The sequence below is a fragment of the Carettochelys insculpta genome, chromosome 24 (assembly GCF_033958435.1).
Source record: "Carettochelys insculpta isolate YL-2023 chromosome 24, ASM3395843v1, whole genome shotgun sequence".
NCBI classification, from domain to species: Eukaryota; Metazoa; Chordata; order Testudines; family Carettochelyidae; genus Carettochelys; species Carettochelys insculpta.
Window position 1 is genome coordinate 2552142 of NC_134160.1, and position 18238 is coordinate 2570379.

Sequence of the window (18238 nt, forward strand, 5' to 3'; positions counted from 1 at the left end):
ATTTGACTGTGTAAACAAATGATCCAGATTGAATTTCATATCCTAACTCTAGATCGACTTGAGTCTGAATCCATTCCTAGCTCTTACATTGGAGGCTGTTTAATACACATGGCGGATTTATTGCAGATTAGTTTTCAGTTTCTAATGTTAATCCCATCTATGCAGCACAATACAGCAAAGCTTAGTGACTGCTAAATTCCAAAGGGTAATAGGCCTATAATACTAATTCTGGGGCTTCCTAAGAAAAGTTGATGAAAATCTCATTCTTAATGCCAAACAAAAGGTTATTGCTTCATAGAAAAGGCAGGGTAAAACCTTTGAATTACCTATGACCAATCTTAAAACAAAGTCCTACTAGATGGTTCTAATGTCTTTTCTGGCTTTCAACTCCACTGATCTAGGAAAGAAGGTGCATGTAGCAAAGAACATAAGTGTGCAGGAGGAGGTGGGCGTTGTCTGCACTCTACAGGAAGTCAGGTCTTCTGAAGGTCTTCTGGCCTTAAACGCTTCCTCTAAGCAGTTTCCTTTCTGCAGACTGGAGAGTGGGTAGTGGACTGGGAAACAAAGCTTATCTTGGTAGAACATTGAAGGGAGAAGGATAGAGATGCTGGCTTTACCTGTAAGCTAGTAGTCATCGCCGATCTTCCTGGGGTTTTACTAGTAAAGACAAGATGCAAGTTGTCACGAAAAAGCTGTGACAGTGTGGCAGTTCTAAAATGCCTGGGTTTTTGTGTGGGTTGTGATGTTCAAATGCTGAACTGAAGCTCACCTAAGATTATTCATGTTGTACATGGCTTAGATCAAACTAGCTGTATAACATCCACTCAGGTGCGTGCAGGTCTAGGCTATGTAGCAGGATAAAAAAAGCATTAGATTAATGTAAGATCGCCTTCAGAGCAGTTCTAGTTCACCATCAGGTTTATTTTTACTTTTCAGGGTTTCGTTGTCTGACTTACAGGTGTAAAACCTCTACACTTTGCAGATCAGGCAATGTTTAGTAGCTACTGACAAAACTCCACCTCAGCTGGGAGCTCCACTTTCATTGCCCTGTATCTCATCACTGGTAACAAAGGTGCTGCAGTTGAGATTTCTGGCATTTTCAGTGTGCAAGACAGAATAGAACCTGGTTGGTTCTGCAAGGGTGATGAGAGTAAAAGCATGGCTAGTAAAGTGAGATTAGCTCCCCACATGTGCAGGGAGCAAGGCATGCCAGTGAGTTGCACATTGGCCCCATGTTTGTTTGTGTGGTCACGTTGCTGACCACCACCACCACCATCCTCTGTACTCAATCTGAGGTCCTTCTTGGTGTTCCTTTGAAAAATCTGTGTTCAGCCATTTCTGTGCCAGCTAAGCTGATGCTTCTGTCTCTCTCTAGGTTGTGTTTAATATCAGGCACCTGTTTGCTCTTTCTTCTCTCATGGCAAGATAGGTACTCCTAGCCTGTCTTGGGACAGGGTCTGCTTGCTTTCTTTTGCCCTTTGCAACAAGAATCAAAGGGGCAGCAGTGTTAGTCTGTATCCGCAAAAACAGTGAAGTCCTGTGGCACCCTATAGACTATCAGATATATTGGAGGATAAGCTTTTGTAGGAAAAGCCTGTAGTGGAGATAAGCCCTTGGGCTTTCAATTTCTGCTCTACTGACCAAAGAGCAGAATTTCCTGTGTTGGAGCCAGTGTATTCTTACCTGCACCGATTCTAGTGCGTGTGGCGTACACGCCTGAGAGGGTGGAGCTGGTTTTTAAGTTTGTGTTTGGACAATAAAAATGGGACAGGCCAGCATGGAATATCAGAGCACCCAGATACCCTCCCCTTCTTTGGGGAAAGTGGACTCATATATTCTAAGGGGATCTTTGCAGCTTCTCTTCTTTTTCCAAGAGTGAGAGTCACAGTCCAAGTTCCTACAAACAGGGGAAAAAAGCATCTGTCAAAAGGGTCATAACTGAGAGGTGACTCATTCAAAGCAAACAGTGCTGAAGCAAACCTCCTAGTCCTGCCGGGATGGGATTAACTGCCTTGGGGAATAAAGCCATCATTTCTCTGCAGTTAAACCGCAAGGCCTGGACACCAATGAATCAGTCAAGTAAATCTTAGTCTGCCCAAAATAAAAAATAAAAAAAAAAAAAAATTGAGGATCATTTGAGTTATTCCTGTGTTCTGACACTCATTCAAAGCTGGGTTTTTACTGAGTACCCAGGGGCTCAGGCTTCTGAATGCAGCGACCTTATAGCATTGTCTAATGCAGACATAGTCAGCCTTGACTTTTCTTTCATTTTTGTCCCTAAAATCTAGCCTTCCCTTGACAAGGCAAACTCAGCTGGTGACTTCTCCAGGTGTTGAAACATGGTGGAAGTAAAGGTGGTATTTTTTAAGAAGAGATGGCCGAGCTCATTAGGCCCAGAGAAGTTGACTCAGACATTCTGCGTAACAATCCTAGGGTTCCCTTTTGAACACCAGCATTAGGCTGTTCTTAATATGAATTGACTTAAAACATTCATGTCCTCTCTGCTCTTCGTCTCTTATGTGTAGCCAGCGTGTACACCCAGAACATGTGCTCACTGACTAGTTCAGCATTCCGTGTTTAAATCACCTTTCAAGTAAAATGGCCATAAGAACAGCCAGACTGGGTCAGACCAAAGGTCCGTCTAGTCCAGTATCCCATCGGCCAGCAATGGCCAGTGCCAGGTGCCCCAAACAGGAGTGACCAGAACAGGTAGCCATCAAGTGATTCATTTCTTATTGCTCATTCCCAGCTTCTGACAGACAGAGGCCAGGGACCCCATCCCTGCCAGTCCTGGCTCAGAGCCATTGATGAACCTATCCTGCCTGAATGTAACTACTTTTAGGAGCCCTGCTCAAAGGTGTGTCAGGTGTTGAGTTCCCACGTCACCAGCTCCAGTGAATTTCAAAGTAATCTTTAAAAGTCAAGATTTCCGTGACAATGTTTTAAAATAGCTTAATCACGTCACCACTTTCACCAGAGTCGGCAAGGTGCCAGGGTCGGGTGTGTTTCCACTTGACTCAGATTACACTGCTGTTTCTGTTCCATTTCCCTTCGCTTGTTAGCTCGTAGCAGTGCCTCCACATGGTAGTTCATCTGCACAGTCCACATAGCAGTGAGTACATAAGCTGCGTGTAGAGCATCTGATGCTCACGTAGATCCAAACTTTGTCAAGGAAATGGGCATGCTTGGAGCATGTGCTTCCCTTAGCTTTGTGAAGACCATTTAAGTAGATTGCTCCGGCATTGCCTTGCCACAGTATTGTCCCTGCCTTGCCTCCAGTATCCATATGTGTAATGTTCGGTTGTTTGGCCATCCATGTCTCTGGCATAACGTCTTGAAGTTACTTTCCATCCTTTACCCAGCCTCAGCTATCTGAAGTTCTGATCTGGGGTGGCAAGAAATGATAGCTGTATTCTCAGTGGTCCATGATGAACCCTTGGTCTGGGCAATCAGTTTATTGCTGAACTGCTGATTGTTAAATGGAAGCTCTTTATGCAGCAGTTTCAGGAATGACACAAGCTGCGTTTTCCCATTCCTTCCACTGTTCTACCTTGAGCCAGAGCCTGAGTGCCCCCTGTAACTATCCCTGCAGCTAGTCTGATTGTACAGTGATTTTGGACTGTCTGCTTTTCTTTCAGTAGGCAATCCTCAATCTCCATTCTAGGCTCCAAAGATGTCTTAAACGTTTGTAGCTACGACTGGGAGTATGGTGGGCTTTCCCCTCATTGTAATTCCAGTAATGAGTTGCACAAATCACCTTCATTGCAATCCAAGCGCTGTGTATGGACCTTGTGAATTTCTTCATTTTCCCCTCTGTATATGTAACGGTGGTGTCCTGGGAGCTATCTGTTGACCTGTTTCTTTACAGAGACAGTTGGTTAAGGACTTAAAATAGAATGGAAAGTTTACATTTAAAATGGAAGTGGTAGCCTGACAGTGGGTCTTAAATCTCCATTCTCTGATAGAGGTTGTGACTTTTCCCTGCTCAAAGAAAGGTGCCTGAGTTCCTTTGAGGTAGGCAGTTGAACCCCTTTGTCTATTTGTCCTGTGGTTTTACAGCTTTGATAAAGCAATCTGTGCAGCCCATGCCAAACAAATCCATTTTTAAAATTTGGAACCAAATTCTGCGTCAAACCAACTTTGTTCCTGTAACTAAGCTCCCCTCACACTAAGCGAACTGTCAGCATGGCACTCTAATTACCAGCAACATATAAAATGTCTCTTTGGTACTCAAAATCTGTTCTAATAGGTGACGATATATTTACTAACCGAGCAGGCTATCAAGTTTTGCTTATTTGTGATGGACATGTTTTCCCGTTCCCATTAATTTATTCAATATAAATTGTAGATTTTTGATTATGTTAGTGCCCAGCATGTGGCATTTTGCTGCAAGGACAAATTGGATACTCTGAGGAAAGCACTGCAAAAGCCTAATTGCTCTGTGGAGAGTTGGCCAGCCAGGTCCCCCACAAAATTGTCTCCTAGGATCCACATGCAGTAGAGGCCCAGGGTCTTCAGGGTGACTCCAGGAAGGCAGTGAATTGATTGCATCGTTGTCCTGCTTGCTCTGCTCTTTGGGTTGAACACCTTTTTGGAAGCCTTTAGTCTCATGGTTCCAAATCTAGTCCCCCATTTGTGAGGCTGCTCTGGGGTTGCCCTGCAGTGTTGGGAACATCTGAGAGGAGAATGTAGCTTGTTTGGTTGGCTGGGAGTTGAGCCATTTGTTAGCTGGATTGAAGTTGTGGGAATCTAAACTCTTATGCAAAGCGTCCCTGAGATCTGCCCTCTGCTCTCCCCCAGAGTGCACAGGCACGTGCTTGCTGTGTGTACAAGCCTATGCAGCCCCCAGTTCCTACTCGAAGGCAAATACAAAAGTCATTACCTGCCACAACTGAATTCTGTGGTTCACCTGCACCAGTCAATGGCTTTCAGTGCAAGGAGCTGTATTCTCTCTGCTGTGTTCAACAGCTGCAGCTTTAGGATAAACTTTCATCTTGGTTCTTTTTGTTGATTACTAAGAAAAGGCAAAACGAGACTTCCCCAGGGGTCCTTGTGGGATTTACCCTGACTCCAAACAAGTGTCAGGACTGAACATGTAGCCCTTTACCAGTATAGTACCCAGAGGCACTGAGACCTCACTAGACTGAGTGAAGTCTCTGCTCTCAGCCAAGGCTGTAGAGCAGAGACTACACTCACCCTAGTGTGAGGTCTCAGTGCCTCTGGTACTCCCCAGCAAGAAGGGAAAGGCAATTGGCGTGACACCAAGGTGCTTGGGTACAAAACTGTTTTGGCAAATAAATGCAAGGTTCACTCTTGTCTAGAACAAGTATCGGAGGGGTAGCCGTGTTAGTCTGGATCTGTAACAGCACCTTCGTTCTTGTCTAGAACAGTGAGTTTTCGAGCAACAATGTCATTAGTTGAGGAGTGCAGCTCACAGGATCTAGAACAATGAGCCGTTGAAAAGGGACTCGTGAGTAAGCATTGGAGTAGCTTGCTGTGGAGAGGGCCAATGATTTGGGCTAATTGGAAGGACTCTTTCGGTGCCTGACGTGCCTGTTGTAGAAACCCCTGGGTTGGCTGCAGCAGCAAAGCTGCCTGCCTGTCACTTTATAAAATGCAACCCGCAGACTGCATTCCTAGGCTAATGAAACTTCCATAACCATTGTCACCTGGGAAACAGATTCCTTCACTAAAACCTGTGGCTAGCTCAGGCCTCCACCAAAATAGCCAGTGCAACAGCTTGGTTGTGTGCTTACAAATCCGATCAGATTTCAGTATCTAAAGAAAGCCAGGCAGGCCCGAACATCTTAGTGTCTGTTAATGTAAACACTGAGCCTGTTGCAGAGCTTGGGTCTGCCATTCTTCCGCAGCATGTCCCTTGGCATTCCACTTTTAATTTCTTCTGACAGTAGAATCTGCGAATCTCCTGAACGTAAATCTTATTCCTTAAATAAAAATAAGAGGGAAACTCTCCATTGCCAACCTACACTTGATTTTGTTTGACTCTTTGCTGGGATATGCGATTCATGTTTCATGGACAGTTTTGACTGATTTATTCCATGCCTGCCAGCACTACAGTAGGAATGCTTTTCAAGGGCATTATATTGTCATCTTCTAGACAGTGGTTTTGGCCTTTATCATTTTAATATTCTAAGATGGCTCAGGTAACCTGGAGGTGATTTCATCATGAGCTTATGCTGAAAGAATTTCTTTAATCAGATCAGGATATCCTGTAGAAACGAGGGTATTTTAATGTGAAAATGTTCTTATCCTCTTTTCCTCAAAACCATTTTCCCTAAAGAAATCCCTTGTTACTGATCAACCACTGTCTGTGTGCCTGGTACTTTCATGTAAAGAGTGCTCAGGAAAACCTGGCTGTGTGTGGTGAAACACTGCTGCAGTGGAGTACCAGCTCGGAGCTGGGTCTGTGGACTGGTGGGGAAAAGGAGGGTCAACTTCTCAAATGAAAAAGTTTGTGTCTTTAGTGCTGACAACAGAGACTGGGACTCCCAGTGTAGAGGTGCAGCCGGACACCTGGCCCCTTGCAAATGTGAAGTCAAGTCTTATTTTAGCACATTTGGATTCCTTCTCCCTTAGAAAGGGCTGGCTTTCTGACCACAGCTGCCAGTGCAAAGCTAGCCTTTGCTTGGTGTGTTATAGGATTCCTGCAAGGGTGGGTTGGTGGGGGTGTGTGCTCACTGCTGCCTTGTAACCCTCTGCAGGACTCACCGAATAACCATAACAAACTTCTGTCTTGGAAAGCACCTTGTGAGTGAAGATGACCTACTGAAGGATCAGCGAGGTAGCCCTGCCTACATCAGCCCAGACGTCCTCAGTGGTAGGTCGCAGCCCTTGCCTGTGCAGACAGCTTTGTTATATTTGTATGCTGCTCTTGTTACTGGAAGAGACATCTGTCTAGTCTTGTTCCTATTGAAACGTGCCTCTGAGATCCTCTTACACCCTAATATTAGCTAGCCTGTTTGCCAGCCAGGAAGGGGATGAGTGTTTGTAGTTTAAGCTACACGGGAACAATGCTCTCTACTCTGAAATCAGCATGTCTGCACTCAGTGGTCAGGAATCCTGGCGAGCTCCGGGTATGGACAAACCTTTGTGCTCTTGATTCTGTCCTGCGAGGGATCCAAGCAGCTCAGCTGGCTGATGGACGCACATCCCACCCAAGACCCACGATGTGGTCACCACAGGCACCCTGGGAGAGTGGCGCTCACCCCATGGTGTGCTCTTCGATGTCACACAGCTCCTTTCTGCTTCGGCTGCGAAGGATGTCCTGGAAGAAATTAAAGATCCCATTGGAACATGTGCTGAGGATGGGAGACTGCTAATGTCCTGGTCTCTGAATTGGCAATAGCAAAGACTTGATGGTGGTTTCATTTGACTAGGCAGTGGCTTCACTCGGCACCTAGTAACCGGTGGCTCTAAAGCGTGTTCAGGATTCTGTGGCAAGTCAGAATCCAACATCTGTGCAACCACAGCTGAGGAGAGAACAGAGCTCACTGTGCTCCAACGTTCAGTGTTGCTTCTGAAAGGCTTCAGAGTCAGGCTTGGCCCAAGCTGGTGTTTGACAACTGTCCTGAGAGCGCTTGACTTCTGTGTGTGTCCCTCTGTCTGTGCTTTTTCCGTTCCAGAAGCCAGCGAGTCCTGCAGGGACAGTCTCCTCTCTCTCTCTCACACCCCAAGGTCTGGCAGGCACCTCTTTCTTTTGCCCACAAATCTTGGGGTTTTAAATCCCTGACTTCATCCTGCCTGGGTGGGAGCAGAGAGAAACCAGTGACAGCAGTCAGGTGGGAATAGGAGAGCTCTGGAGTGTCTGCTTCTGCAGGCCCCGCCCCGATACAGCAGGCTTCTGGAGGTCTGAGGCATTTGATTTGCTTTCTTCCAGGGTCCATTTTAAGGCTCTCTGAGTTATAGGAGACAGTGATCTCTAGTGTTGTAGCGGCCAGCATGTAAGAAGGGAGCTCTCCATTGTCTGCTGAGCTGTAATCCGGGGGCAGCGTTCACCATGGACTTTGGCACTAGAACGTAGTGCATAATTCCATCAATGCCTGGCTGCATCTGCGCTCACCTGGGGCAAGGACAGAGGTGGCGGGGGTGGGAGCGCAGGAAGGACAGGCTGGGGAAGTTGGCGGGATTTTTAACTTTGTTCATCTTCTCCCCATGATGCCTGGTGCAGAGGAGCCTAGTGGTCCTGGAGGCAAAGCCCCATGGCTCTGTATTACCCGGGGCCTCGGTGCAGAGAGAAACACCTCCTGGGCCAGAGCCAGGCAGGCCCATTGGCAGTGGCTGAGTGGCAGGTCTCTCCTGCTTCTCAAGGTATCCGGGAGTGGTGTGGCCAGGTGGGTGTGGTCAGTTTAGTGCATTTCAGGGGACTGCAGTCTGAGCTCAGCTGGCTGCTCTTCATGACAGAAGCTGCTTGGAACTCCCTGCTGCTGTTTCCAGCCCTCCTGCTTTGCCACACGGGGGTTTCTCTACACTTACTGGTGGGGTTCTGCAGTCATTTGGCCTGGGACCGAGCTCTGCCTGGCCTTGCTGCTCAGGGCTGCATAGCAGTACTGGTAGCTTTTCTTCGCTCTTCTGAAATCTCCCTGGTTGCTGAACATGGGGATGACCCATTGGTGGAACCAGCCCTGGACGGTTCTAGGCACCCTCCCGTCACATTGACCTCCCCTGGGAGCAGAGGATGCCACAGGCATTGCGGGACAGAGCCCATGCCCCTGACGACAGAGAACCTTCCCAGGCAAATGTGCACAGTCCGTTAGGCTGGGATGCACTCCTCTGGAGTGAGCACCTTCTGAGCCAGCCTAGTGAATGGGAGGAGCGTGTAGCCCTTCTGTGCCTGGGTCTGCCAGCTGGGAGACTTAGGCTGAAGCCTCACATCTGCCAATTGTAGACACCTCCGTCCTGAGCCGTGGTACCCTCCAAGCCTGGAAGCAGACCCTGCCCAAGGCCATCCGATTTTCCTCCCAAACTAGGTGTTGGTCAGGTTTCTAAGACTGTTCTGTATGTGGCATGGCCTCCCTCTGTCGGCACGTCTAATGTTCCCAGGCAGGCAGGGACGGGAGGTGCAGCGCTGACAGCTCATTGTTCCGGGCTCTCGAAGGCGCTGTCCCCTGCGAAGAGATGGGCTGACTTTCATGGCTGACAAAAGGAGAAGTCGTCGAGCAAGGAGGCGGGTGAGCTGCTGCTTGAGCGGCGCAAAGCACAGAGTGATTAGTACGGATACCGAATGCTGCAGCAGTGACTCATGGGTGACTCAGAGGAAGTCGATCCCTTGGTCCTGTGCAGCGGTACGGCAACAGGCACTTAATGTTCAACTGTCATGCACGTGATTGATGTGACCCCAAGGAATCTGAAGCAGCATTTTCCTCTAGCAGATTCTGGAGGGCCCTAGGGCTGCAGTGGAGGGTTCCTGGGATGCCCAGACATGGGGGATAGCTTCTCTGAGCTGCACCTTTTAATGTCTGACTTCAGCAGTCCTCTGCTTGTGTGCTTGCCCAAGGGCTGAGTCACGTCAGCTAAGTTGGGTGCCTCTGAGCCATACGTGGCCAACCTGGGAGTCTGCACCACCATGTGAATGCTGGTGGGTCACATACAGCCAGGGAGTCGGGGGCAGTGTGGTGGTAATCAGATGTTTCCCGGGTCCCCTGTGCTGCTTACTGCAGGGATCTTCACTCTTGCCAACAGATTCCTCTGTGTCTTTAAAAACCCGAGTTGGTGCAATATGCCCCTGCCTCAAGGATACTCTAATACTTGCAGCACCTGGTATGGTGGATGCTGATCATCAGCTCATGACAGTGGGGACAGAAGGTCAGGGTCTCCTCAGGGCACCTGTAGAGGAGGGAGGACTCAAGGAGATGCCAGAATTGGGACCTGCAGCCTGGAGGAGCAGGGTGGGCCATGGCCTACACTCCTGGGGATTGCTGCATGGTATCTGGCTACAAGAACCTGCAAACAGTGATCTCCAGGCCCCGTGGTAACTAGCTGCCGGGCAGACGGGGAAGGGCTGAGCCAGAGAGCAGCATGACTTCCTACCCCTCAGTGTGCAGCAGCACAGGAGTTCTCATGCACATCATGTGCGCGGGCTGACCGGGGACTCCTTCGACAGGTCGCAGCCGAGCTTGGGGGCCCCAGCATTCTCATCGCGCTTGTCTCATACCCAAAAGAACTCGCTGGGGCACCAGTTCCTCAGCTGTGTGCTGCGCCTTCCTGAGCAGGCGAGCCCGAGGCCACAGCGTGGCGTGACCTGCCTTTGTCCCTTCCTCCTGCCAGGTCGGCCGTATCGTGGGAAACCCAGTGACATGTGGGCACTGGGCGTGGTGCTCTTCACCATGCTGTACGGCCAGTTTCCCTTCTACGACAGCATACCTCAGGAGCTCTTCCGCAAAATCAAGGCAGCGGAGTACAGCATCCCCGAGTGAGTGACCCTGGCGCACGCGCAGCGGTGTCTGTGGGGACTCGCACAGGTGCGGGGGCAGCGTCCCAGCAGACAGCGGGGTACGAGGAAGCGGGGGCTGTGCTCTGGCACCTTGTTCTAAATGTGAGCAAGGCCCTAGCACTGCAGCACCCAGCTAGAAACACCGAGAATTAAACCCAGGAGTGACTGCTGAGCTCTGCCTCAGCTGCGTCCGCTGCCCTGCTGCAGAGGTGGAAAAAGGACCCAAAAGTGACTGGAGTAAAAGTGCAGCTGCTTTCACTTCTGGGTACTTGAGCACAATAAAGATGTTACGTGTGTTTTGGGGGCAGACTTTTACACTCAGAGCAGCTGCATTTTTACTCAGTAACTCTTTGGGTACTTCCTCCACCTCTGCCTTGCTCTTCTTCCTTCGTGCTCCCTGGGCTTGGTAACCACCATGGCCTTTGTCTTGTTCTGACTGTGCTTTTCTCTGGCAGAGATGGGCGGGTTTCTGAAAACACCGTGTGCTTGATCCGAAAGCTGCTGGTATTGGACCCGCAGCAGCGTCTCACGGCCTCAGAAGTACTGGAATCCCTCAGCTCCATCATAGCATCGTGGTGAGGGCTTGGAGCATCGAGGGGGTGCTGCTGGGGGCTGAGGGGTGTGTCTCTTGTGCAATGGGGATGTGTTGCCTGTGACAATTCAGCAGCCCACGGGTTGGAAGCTGCAAAGTCAAACTAGGGTGAGAAGTGAGGAAGGGCGCAGGTAGATGCTTCTCTCTGATTAGAGCACTGAGTCGTGGGTGGGACAGAGAGGCCATTTAAGGGTGGCTCGGGTTACCAAGCTGTATGCATACTGAGTGGAGGGAAGCTCCTCTGTCTCCACGCCTCAACAAGGGCCCATTTCAGCCGTGCGTGCAGAGTCTGCTGCAGAGAACCCCTGAGCTGCAGCGTGGCGACTCAGCCGGGGGCGAGTTTCATTTCTGCCCATACAAAGCACAAAGTAGCATCCTTGTCGCTGTCGTCTCTGGGGCAACCTGCTGGAGTGGTGCCCTAGAGACGCCTGGCTAGCCAGAGCTGCGGTGGGCCGTGGCTGTGTTTAGTGCCTCTGGGGTGGCTGTACCTGACCTTGCTAACACCGTGTTCTCCCCTCCCAGGCAGTCCATGTCCTCGCTAAGTGGCCCTTTGCAAGTGGTGCCGGATATTGATGACCAGGTGGCTAACCCGGATACCGCCCAAGAGGTGAGGCTGCAGCCACCAGTGAGCTCATTTCACATGGTGCTGATGGACAAGGAGGGTTTGGTTGTGGTGGGCAAATAACCAGCTGAGAATTCCTCGCTGCTCTGACAGCCAGCGCTTCCCCTCCAGTCACCTCTCTGGTGTCGTCTCGGGGCTCCCCTACTCCCCACAGCATGTCCCTAGGCAGGGAAAGGAGTGCTGCTAGAACTGCAAGGCAGGAGGTGGCGTTGGCCAGCACGGCTCCCTCTGTAGCAATGGCTCTTAAGTTAGGGTGGTCAGTAGATGGACTGGGAGCCACAGTGCTTTTGAATGGGCCCTGAAAGGCAGAAGTGGAAAAAGTACCTAAAGTTATTGGAGCTGCTTTCACTTCTGGTCTCTGACTTCTCTGTTTTAACAATTGCACTTGAATTTTCCCTGTGTCAGTGAGCTCCCCAGAGAGCCAGGAAGTGGTAGCAGCACTACCTCTGCAGCTCTGCTGTCTGCCACAGAGTGAATAAACAGCCTGTTCACTTTGCCAGTACTTTTGTGTGGGAAGTGACCAGCACACCTCTTCGAGCCTTCATCTCGCTCCAGGCAAGCCAGCGAGAAGTGAACCTGGCTGCCACTGGGCTCTCAGCAAGAGTGGCAGAGTCGTGGTCAAAGCAAGACATTGCAAAGTCATCGATCGAGTGTAGTTGGCAGGTGTGGGGTGAAATGCACCCGCACTGCCCACTCTGAGTGGGCGGGGGCATCTCTGCTGCCCAAGGACAGCTCCCGAGTGCCCCGTTGCTGTTTTTGCCCAGATGGTGGCTTCTGGGAACCCTGCACACGTCCGTGTCGGCAGACGGGACACCCAGAGCCATGCACGCTTTGGTTAGAGATGAAGGCTTTCCCTGCTCAGCGGTAGCTCAGGACTTTCTAGGAGGGAATTGACAAAGGTGCATAACTGTGCTGGGTGCCAAGAGCTCGCCTGCTAGGGCTCAGGCTCACCCCAGCTGGCCATACCCAAGCAGGACTGGCACTCACAGCTCTGGCTGGATGTGTGTTCTCTGCAGGCAAAAGTGACGGAAGAGTGCTCGCAGTACGAATTCGAGAACTACATGAGGCAGCAGCTGCTGCTGGCCGAGGAGAAGAATACGCTGCACGAGGCCAAGAGCTTCCTGCAGAAGCGGCAGTTTGGGAACATCCCTCCCGTCCGTCGCCTAGGGCACGATGCCCAGCCCATGAACCCTCTGGATGCGGCCATCCTGGCCCAGCGCTACCTTCGGAAATAGCTACCCATGCGTCCAACAGCACAAGCCCCATCCTGCTGCCTGCCTTTCACATCGCCTCCTACAGCTCGACAGCAATACTGTGCCCTGTGATAGAGAATAATGTAGCAGCTCCTTCAAGCTCTGTTAAGGGACACGCATTCCTGCTCGCTCTGCTGAAGGGAGAAGACTTGGAAAAAGCTAGTTTTGGAAGCAGCAAACTCTTGGCATCTTCCAGAATCTGATTTCAGTCCAGGCCTGGATGACTAATCTGCTTTTAATCATGACTTTTAATCTACCTCTGTCTTTTTAACTGTGCTGTTCTCTGGATCGAGCAAGCCCTCTGGGGAGAGAAGGTTAGTGAGAGTGGCCCAAGTGCTGTGGCTGAGTGCAGGACGGAGAGTTGGCTGGTCGTACGTGCTCCATATGGTTTGAATAAGCTTAATTTTATCTTGGTTTCTTGAAAGTCACTTTTTCTTGAAGCCTCCCACTCCCACCCTTTATCTGCATGAAATCTTTGTTCTAAGTTAAATGCAGCACCTGGACTGCCTGTATTGTGTCTATCCCTGGCTGGTTTCTGGTGTCTTCAGAACAGCACTTTAAAGCTGCCTATGAATGTTAACATCCAAGTTACCGTAGACGGCTGAGATGGTGCCTGTTTCCTGAGCAGTGGAGCCAGGCTGAGATGCAAGTGACAGTTTCAGGCCTGTGTTGCAAACACTGAAAGTCTCTTTCCAGGCTTGGTCAGAGGTTTTGCAGAACCCCATTTGGCCCATCTTGGCCCTGACTCCCCTGTCAGATTCTTTTTGCTTCTTGAGAATATATGATTTAATCATTTTTTTTCAGTAGCTTATCTAAGGTGCAGTAAATTTGCATTAATTGAGTTAGTGTTTTCCCTGTTCATTGTGGTACAGAGATATGAATTATAATGTGAAAAGTCTCCCCAACTAATCTGTAGAATTAGAGGGAGTGGGTGGCTGTAGCCGCGTGTGTCTGTGTGTCTGCTCTCGTTTAGTTATCTCGCCATGCCAGTCCTGACACCGTCTGGTGCTGCTCCTCTGGGCTGGGCGTTAGCGTGGACAGGGGCACCCCAGTTCCACCCTTGGATGCCATTACGTAAGCATTGGGCTGTGCTGAGAACAGGAGAGATCATTTCTGAGCCTTGTTTTGTGAACTGGATGCCTGTCTTGCCAGCGAACTGTTCTCACTGGAGAGCTTCCCAGCCCACGCTGTCCGATCCCAGCTTCTGACTAACCCAGAAGTTGGTTTTTCTTTGCAGAGCCGGTCTTTCCCTTAGACCTGACCACACACTGTTGCCCACCGGAGCTTGGAGCCCCGCAGCCCTGGCATGAAGAAGCTTTAATGTCCTGTTCTCCGAGTTGTGGTAACCAAAGAAAACACCTGATTTCAGAAAAGTAGCATGGAGAGTTAGGAGCTGGCTGCTGGGATAACACATGTGAGGAGCCAGCAGTCCCTGGCCTGGAGATGGGAGTTGTGCTGGACACAGGTTGGGCTTGGGGCTGCCAAATTAAAAGCTCACTGGACACAGGGGCTTGTGGTAAGTAGCAGCAGCATCTGCAGAGCTGCTGATGGGCCTCAGTCTGTGCAGTCACCAGCACCCACTGCTGTTCCCCTATTGCTTTAGCAAGCACAAGAGCAGCCTGTGTAGCAGAGTTTTTGTAGCTTGTCGCCCTCTCTTGCCTAAAGGCTGGTGATGTCCTTAGACTGTTCCCAGTTGTATTTAAATCCGCAGCCGTCTGTCGGCGGGTTCTGCCTCTTGCTGCTCTCGGTGGCTGACCTGAGATTCCTTGGCAGGAATATCGGCTGTAAGCTTTGGGCATTGTCTTCTGCCTCCGAACTCCCTGAAGCAAACCCAGTGTGTGGGAAGTTAGACTTATGAACACTAACAGGGACTAGACCAGCCTTGCCGAGCTCGCCTGGATGAGCCATTAGCTTCAGGTCCCATTGGTCTTATTTATTCTGTTCAAAGATGATCCGTACAGGTGTGCACCCCAACCCCTCGGTGCAGCTGGCGTGAGAGCTGGCTGCAGAGACCCTGCTATCAGCTGCTCCAGAATACCAGCCAACCCCCATGGCTGAGCTCTGCCAGGCAGACCTCCCTGGGGGGTTTTGTGGCACCTGGGCACTGCACGTCGCCTGCCATCCATTCTTGCCAGCTCCTCTGCCCCTCCACAGTTCTTGCAGCAGGCTCGAGTCCAGGAGCATTTGTGGATGGTCACACCTCCAGGTGCCCCCCCCCCCCCCGGGTTCCCCACCCAGTCTAGCTTGCTACTTGTTCATGTTGTGGTTTTTTTATTTCCCCAAAGTTAAAGCAATATTCTGGGGACTCTGCACAGTTGTATAATACTGAGTGTTCCCGCAAGTGGCAAACTGAACGATCACACATTGATACTAAAGGAACTGGAAAAAGAGATGGCAGTGCGTGGGGTGGGGGAGCTGCTGGGTTGGTTTCAGTGATTAGACATAAGACATGCTGTAGACAAGGATCCTATTGTAAAAAAAAAAAAAAGGAAAAAAAAAAAGAAAAAAAAAAATTTGTACACAGACGTATTTTTGTACTACATCGGAACTCTTCCTGCATGTCAGCAATAAAGTTTCATAATGTACAACTGGCGTCAGGCGGCCTAGCGTCCTCTGTGGGGTCTGGCCAGCTCAGCTACGTGCTGAGTAGCCAAAAATGGGACAGGATGGAGACTCTGCTCGGAGTGGGGGGGGGGAGCAGAACTAGTCCCCCTGAGGACCCCTCCCCCCTCCTGCTGGGACTAGTGGTGTGGCATGATCCTGCCTGGGCCTTCTGCCTGTGGGACAGCCCCCAGTGTGGGGCTAGCCCCTTGGGCTCCTGGGTGCAGTGTGTGGGATGATGCACTAGGGGGCACTCAAAGCCAGGAACATGCACAGGAGGTGCCCTGGTATCTTACACTCCGTTAGCACGTCAGAGCTGCCAGGCTGGCTCAGAGCCCGGTGGCCCCTCTGCTGCCCGGGGCCAGTGCTGGGTGTCCTGCAGTAAGTGAACAGAACAGGTAGTCATCAGCAGGCTCCCTCTCCTGTCCTCTGTTTGCAGCCTCTGACAGAGCCGGGGCACCATGCCTGCCCATCCTGGCGAGTAGCCATTGGTGGACCTAACCCGTCTGCGTGCATCTCGCTCCTTCCTGAACCCTGTTAGTCCTGGTCTTCACAACCGCCTCTGGCCAGGAGTTCCACAGGCCGCCCGGGCGCTGTGCAAAGAGAAGTCTCGCGGCGGGGGGGCCAGTCTGGGCCAGGTACTGGAGAGAGCAGCCTGACACACGAGCAGCTGTGGCTGAAGCCTTGCTCCTGCTGGGAACCTGCGTCTCCGGCACCCAGAGAAAGGTGCCAGACCAGTGACCCACCCCCCACAGCAGGCACAGGGAGTGGGGGTGAAGGTCATGTGGGGCAGGAGAGGGAAGCATTTCTGGCCTAGTGTTGGGGGCGGGGGGGAAGGAAGTTGCTTTTCATCTCCACTCTGGCCCCTTCCCTGACTGGAGGTGCAGCAGGAGGGAGCCCTCCAGGGCAGCAGCTGGTGCAGCCAGAGGTCCGAGTAGGGGGTCCCCAGTCCTACATCCCAACCGCAAGCAGATGTGATTCAATCAAGCAGGGAGAGCAAACAGGTTACAAGGCGACAGGGACACAGTGTAGAACACACTTAGCACAGAAACCAGAAGCCATCAGCACCATCCATCCTGGGGAGAGGGGTCCTTGAGCCAGGCCCTGGCCCTCCTTCTCCCCCTCAGCCAGAAAAGACTGCCCCACTCCACAGCCCAGTTCCAATTCAAACCAGCCCAGCCCCTCCTCCACACCTTGTCCTGTTTCCCGGGGAAGAAAGGTGTCACCTGGTTGCCTGGGTTACAAAGAGCCTGGAGGGCCATTGCTGATGCTGAGTTTCAGGGTGGTGATGTCTCACACATCAGCACATAGCTGATGTGTGCTTAGGGAAACTGAGGCACACACCGCAGGTTGCTACAGGACCATAGGGAACACATGCAGCCGAACCAGGGAACTAAAATCCTCTCGCCCCCTTCATCACACCAGTGCTGGAGGGACCTCAAGCGTTGTACTGCCACAGTCTGAGGCCCTGCACGTGAGGGGTTTGCCCTGCTGCAGGCATGAGGCTGGAGCCCTGAGACAGGTAGAGGGAAGGCTCCAGGGCAGGGGGAGACTCAATGGTATCAGCAGGGCTGGTGGGGATGGTCCCACAGAGATGCTGCTGGCAGCTGGCACTAAGGTGGAGGGGGGCTGGAAGTGGTTTCTATCACACACACTTGGGTCAATGGCTCTCAGCACCCCCCACTGTACAAACTGTTCTAGTCCTCTGTGGAGCTGCTCCTGGCTCTTCCCTCGTAGGGCAGCGAGCGCCCTGGGCTAGATGCAGGCAGGCCTGGGCCTTGCTGGGGGTCGGTCTGGACCTGTACTGGTGCTGAGTTCTCAGGATTTGCATGTGGGGCATACGGGCCATGCAAGCAGTGCTGAGCAGAGTCAGAGCCAGGCAGTGGGGTACAACTCCAGCACCCAAGTGTGGTTCTCCCCTGGTGGTCCTGTGCTGCTCAGTGGGAGCCCAGCTCCCCAGAGCAAGAGGTGTGGGAATGCAGCTGGACCCCTGGCCTGGGGAGTGGCTGCGCCCCAGCCCATCAGCACCAGGTAGTCCAAGCTCCTGCCACTTCCTGCCCTCCTGTGGAAGCGCCTGGCTGGCCAGCTTAGCACAGGGGCCAGGAGCTAGGCAGCACCCGTGGGCTGAGTTCAGGGCCAGGCACTTCATGTGCTTTGAATAAATGTCAAAACTCCCCTGCAGGGAGAACTTGGAGCTGCTGGGGTGGGAGGCCCTGACTGGCACAAGCAGGGCAGCCTGGCCCTGCTGCTTCCCAGGGTTCCCCAGCAGACCCACATAGGCAGCAGAGAGGCAGAGGCTGTTTGAAAGGTGGTGGTGTCTCTGAGCCAGGGGCCAGTCCATCGCCACAGGGCTGGAGGAGGGAGCACTGGGAAGGACTGGCCTGCTTATGGAAGCTGAGCAGCTCTGGGGCTTGCTGTGGGGAGGGTGTGTTTAGCTTCACCAGGGAGCTTTGCTCAGCAATGTGCCCTCTGATTTTTTGCTGTCCCTTTGCAGAATGAAGTTTGTGATGTGCACTGAGGCCTGTGTGGATGTGCACCACCATAGAAACACAGGCTGCCAGCTGTGGGCACTCTGCAAATCACCTGGGCAGCACCTGAATCGCCCCTGGGTGGCTGCCCAAGAGAGCCAGACCCCTTCCCTGGGCGCTGGGAGTCAGGTACTGTGGTTAGGCTGCAGAGCAAGGCGGAGGCCCAGGGAGCCTCCTAGCCCCCGCCAGGCT

The 18238-nt window shown here is 51.7% G+C and overlaps 1 protein-coding gene across 5 annotated transcripts in view; it reads left to right on the plus strand.

The window, feature by feature from the left end:
- The window catches only part of STK40 (serine/threonine kinase 40), a 41021-nt gene extending 25512 nt beyond the window's left edge, over positions 1-15509 (plus strand). For 4 of the 5 annotated variants that reach the window (XM_074976371.1, XM_074976374.1, XM_074976372.1 and 1 more), the window contains 5 exons: positions 6723-6838; positions 10285-10429; positions 10906-11025; positions 11565-11649; positions 12681-15509. In XM_074976371.1, the coding sequence (XP_074832472.1) occupies positions 6723-6838; positions 10285-10429; positions 10906-11025; positions 11565-11649; positions 12681-12899 (685 nt within the window). In that variant the 3' untranslated portion in view covers positions 12900-15509. The remainder of the gene's footprint in view (positions 1-6722; positions 6839-10284; positions 10430-10905; positions 11026-11564; positions 11650-12680) is intronic. The other variant, XR_012642446.1, reaches the window with a different exon arrangement.
- Positions 15510-18238: the final 2729 nt, after the last annotated feature.